This window comes from Bos indicus, chromosome 7 (assembly GCF_029378745.1).
Source record: "Bos indicus isolate NIAB-ARS_2022 breed Sahiwal x Tharparkar chromosome 7, NIAB-ARS_B.indTharparkar_mat_pri_1.0, whole genome shotgun sequence".
NCBI classification, from domain to species: domain Eukaryota; kingdom Metazoa; phylum Chordata; class Mammalia; order Artiodactyla; family Bovidae; genus Bos; species Bos indicus.
The window spans coordinates 8,832,227-8,835,492 of NC_091766.1; the positions used below are offsets into that span (position 1 = coordinate 8,832,227).

The 3,266-nt window shown below is 41.6% G+C and overlaps 1 protein-coding gene across 1 annotated transcript; it reads right to left on the bottom strand.

Moving 5' to 3' along the window:
* Positions 1–1,714: 1,714 nt before the first annotated feature.
* Positions 1,715–2,677, bottom strand: LOC139183945 (olfactory receptor 7C2-like). Its single transcript, XM_070792245.1, has one exon. It carries the CDS (start codon positions 2,675–2,677, stop codon positions 1,715–1,717), a length of 963 nt encoding a protein of 320 aa, XP_070648346.1.
* Between the last annotated feature and the right edge of the window lie 589 nt (positions 2,678–3,266).

A 3,266-nucleotide genomic window follows, 5' to 3' on the forward strand; every position in this document is an offset into this window, starting at 1 on the left:
GTTCCAAGAGCTCCTTGTCTTATGGCCATGTCACTCTAATTTCTGCCTTTATGTCTGGGACTTTCTCTTGTTTGTTTTGTCTCCTCTCATATCTTTTTTTTTTTTTTTTTTGATAAAACTTTTTTTAATTTTATTTTTTAATATAAATTTATTTATTTTAATTGTAGGTTAATTACAATATTGTATTGGTTTTTCTATACATAAACATGAATTTGCCATGGTTGTACACGTGTTCCCCATCCTGAACCCCCCTCCCACCTCTCTCCCTGTACCATCCCTCTGGGTCATCCCAGTGCATGGATAAAACATTTTTAAAGTTTATTTTTATTTATTTAGCTGTGTCATGTCTTAGTTGTGGCTTGTGGGGTCTTTCTTGTGGCATAGGGTGTCTATAGCTGTGGCACACAGACTCAGTAGTTGTGGCTCAGGCCTTCATTGTTCCAAGTTTTGTGGAATCTTAGCTCTCCAGCCAGGGATCAAGCCCAAGTCCCCTGCATTGCAAGGTGTATTCTTAACTACTGGACCAGCAGGAAGTCCCTCTCCTGTGTCTTCTAAGGACAACTGTCATTGGATTTAGGGCACACCCAAGCAATCCATAATTATCTCATTTTAAAACCCTTAATTAAATTGGCAAAGATGCTTTATCCAAAAAGGTCACATTCACAGGTTCCAAGTAGGCATATCTTTTGTGGTATTGCCAATCAAGTTACTATGTGGTTCAGGAAATGTAGCTCAGTCTAGTTAAGACAAAGATTTTAGTGGTCCCAGGAAATAGAACCATGAGTCAGGCAAGAGGAAACAACCATGAAAGATGTGTTTATCAAGCCAATTATCACCATTATCAACTGGGACTTCTGCTGGGGAAAGATGGGAGCCAGTAAAATATGTATGCTTCAGACTTATTTCACTCAATGGGCAAGTGATTTATACACCAGTTCCTGTTGGTCTTTGGTTAAGGAGTGATTTCTGGGACATTGATTCTCTAAACATGGGTAGAGCAGACTAGAGAAATTTCTTTGGTAATGGATGCGGATATGAAAGTTTGAAGCCAGACAGAATACACTAAAGTGGTCAATGATGAAGGGCTATCTTCTATATTATACTTCTCCATTCCACCTTACTGGGATGCAGTTACAATTGCTGGAAGGGCAGAAGCCATTTTGTGACCATGAGGGTAGAAGCCCCATGGTCAAACTAGAGATAGAGCAGAAAAGCAGAAGGATCCGGAATACTTGACGGCTAGCTTTGAACTGTTCAGCTCCAGAATTCACGTATCAGCAATGAAATAAATATCATTAAGTCTGATGTGACTGAAAGTTATTCAGAAAAAAGACACTTCTTCCAGTTCACTTAATTCACACAACCTCAGAAAACATCTCTGTAAATGAATTTGCAGGGCAACATTTCCATAATAGGTATACATCCCATCATTTTGAGGATATATATTAAAAACATGAGATTCAGTTTATTTTTTAAGAAATTTAAATCATCACTAAGTGTGAACAGAAAAGATCACATTCAATTCATATGAATTTAAAATTCATATGGTTACAAATTGAAAAAGGGAACCAAAGATATAGTATAAAGGAAAATAGAGAGGGCTGTGAAGAAAGCCAATGAAAGTTTTTCTTTAAAAAATGAGTATTAGGAAAGATAAAAAAATTAAATGAAGGAAGCCAGGATGTCTGGTCCTCATTATTATGTGCCCAGTTACTTATGAGAGTCCTCTGAAGGCCCTGTGAATGAGAGATGGTGCCCTGCTAATGAGCCGCACAAGGGCCCCCTTCATGTCCCTGTTCCTCAGACTGTAGATGAAGGGGTTCAGCATGGGGGTGACAATGGTGTACATCATCGAGGCCACCAGACTTGTCATAGAGGATGAAGTGACTGCAGAACTGAGGTAGATCCCTAGGCCTGTGCCATAGAACAAGGAAACCACTGAGAAGTGAGATCCACAGGTGGAAAAGGCTTTGTATTTGCTCCTGACTGATGAAATTCTCAGGATGGAGGAGAAAATCTTAGAGTAAGAAAAGAGGATCCCAGAGACAGGAAAAACACCTAGGATAATAGTCACAAAATACACCACTGTGTTATTGATGAGGGTATCAGAACAGGCGAGCTTCAGGACTTCAGGAAGATCACAAAAAGAGTGTGGGATCTTCATGCTTCTGCAGAAAGACAGCCTCAAGATAGTCAAGGTCTCAGGCAGGGAGCCTGTGACACTAAGGCACCAGGACCCCAGAGCCAGAAGCCTACAGACCCGGGGGTTCATGATGACCATGTAGTGCAGGGGGTGACAGATGGCCACAAAGCGGTCATAGGCCATCACAGTCAAGAGTAAATTGTCCAGGCATCCAAACACAATGAAAAAAAATACCTGGCTGAGGCAGCCTGCATAGGTGATAATTTGACTCTGTTTCTGGATGTTCCACAGCATCTTTGGGATGGTGGTGGAGGTGAAAGCAATGTCTGCAAAGGACAGGTTGGAGAGGAAGAAGTACATGGGGGTGTGGAGGTGGGAATCTGAGATGACGGCTAGGATGATGGCCAGGTTCCCAGTGAATGTGACCAGGTACATGGACAGAAACAGCCCGAAGAGGAGAGGCTGCAGGTCTGGGTTCTCTGCGAATCCCAGGAGGAGAAAGTTTCTGATTCCTGTTTGATTTCCTCTTTCCATGAGTATGCTGGGCTAGCCAACAAGGAGGAAAAAAGGAACACAAAATTTACCCCAAATAAATATTCCCTAGAGAGACAGAAATGTCCTTACTCCAAACCCAGGGAGATCATGAGGTCATTCATTTTGGCTAAGGATTTACTTCATTTGATGACAAATTGTGATTATTGTTGATACCTACAAAAATTGTCTTTGAGTTCAGCAGTTCTCAAATTGTGATTATCTCTGACCAACAACATCAGCACCCCCTAGAAATATTAGAAATTCACATTTTTAGGCTTATCTGACCTGTGTGTACACTCAGTCACATGTTTGACTCTTTGCGACCCCATGGACTGTGGCCTGCCAGGCTCCTCTGTCCATGGGATTCTCCAGGCAAGAATACTGGAGTGGGTTGCCACTTCCTGCTCCAGGGGATCTTCCAGACCCAGAGATCCAAGCCGCATTTTGTGTCTCCTGCATTGGCAGGTTGATTATCACTGAATCACCTGGGAAACCCATAAAAACATACCCATCACCTCGAAAAATGTCCTTGTATTCTTTTGTGTGGTATGGATACTTAGAATCTATCCTTCTAACATATTTTAAAGAA

What these genes read in the sequence shown, in the direction of transcription:
- LOC139183945 (XM_070792245.1), bottom strand. Translation starts at nt 2,677, where the DNA reads ATGGAAAGAGGAAATCAAACAGGAATCAGAAACTTTCTCCTCCTGGGA.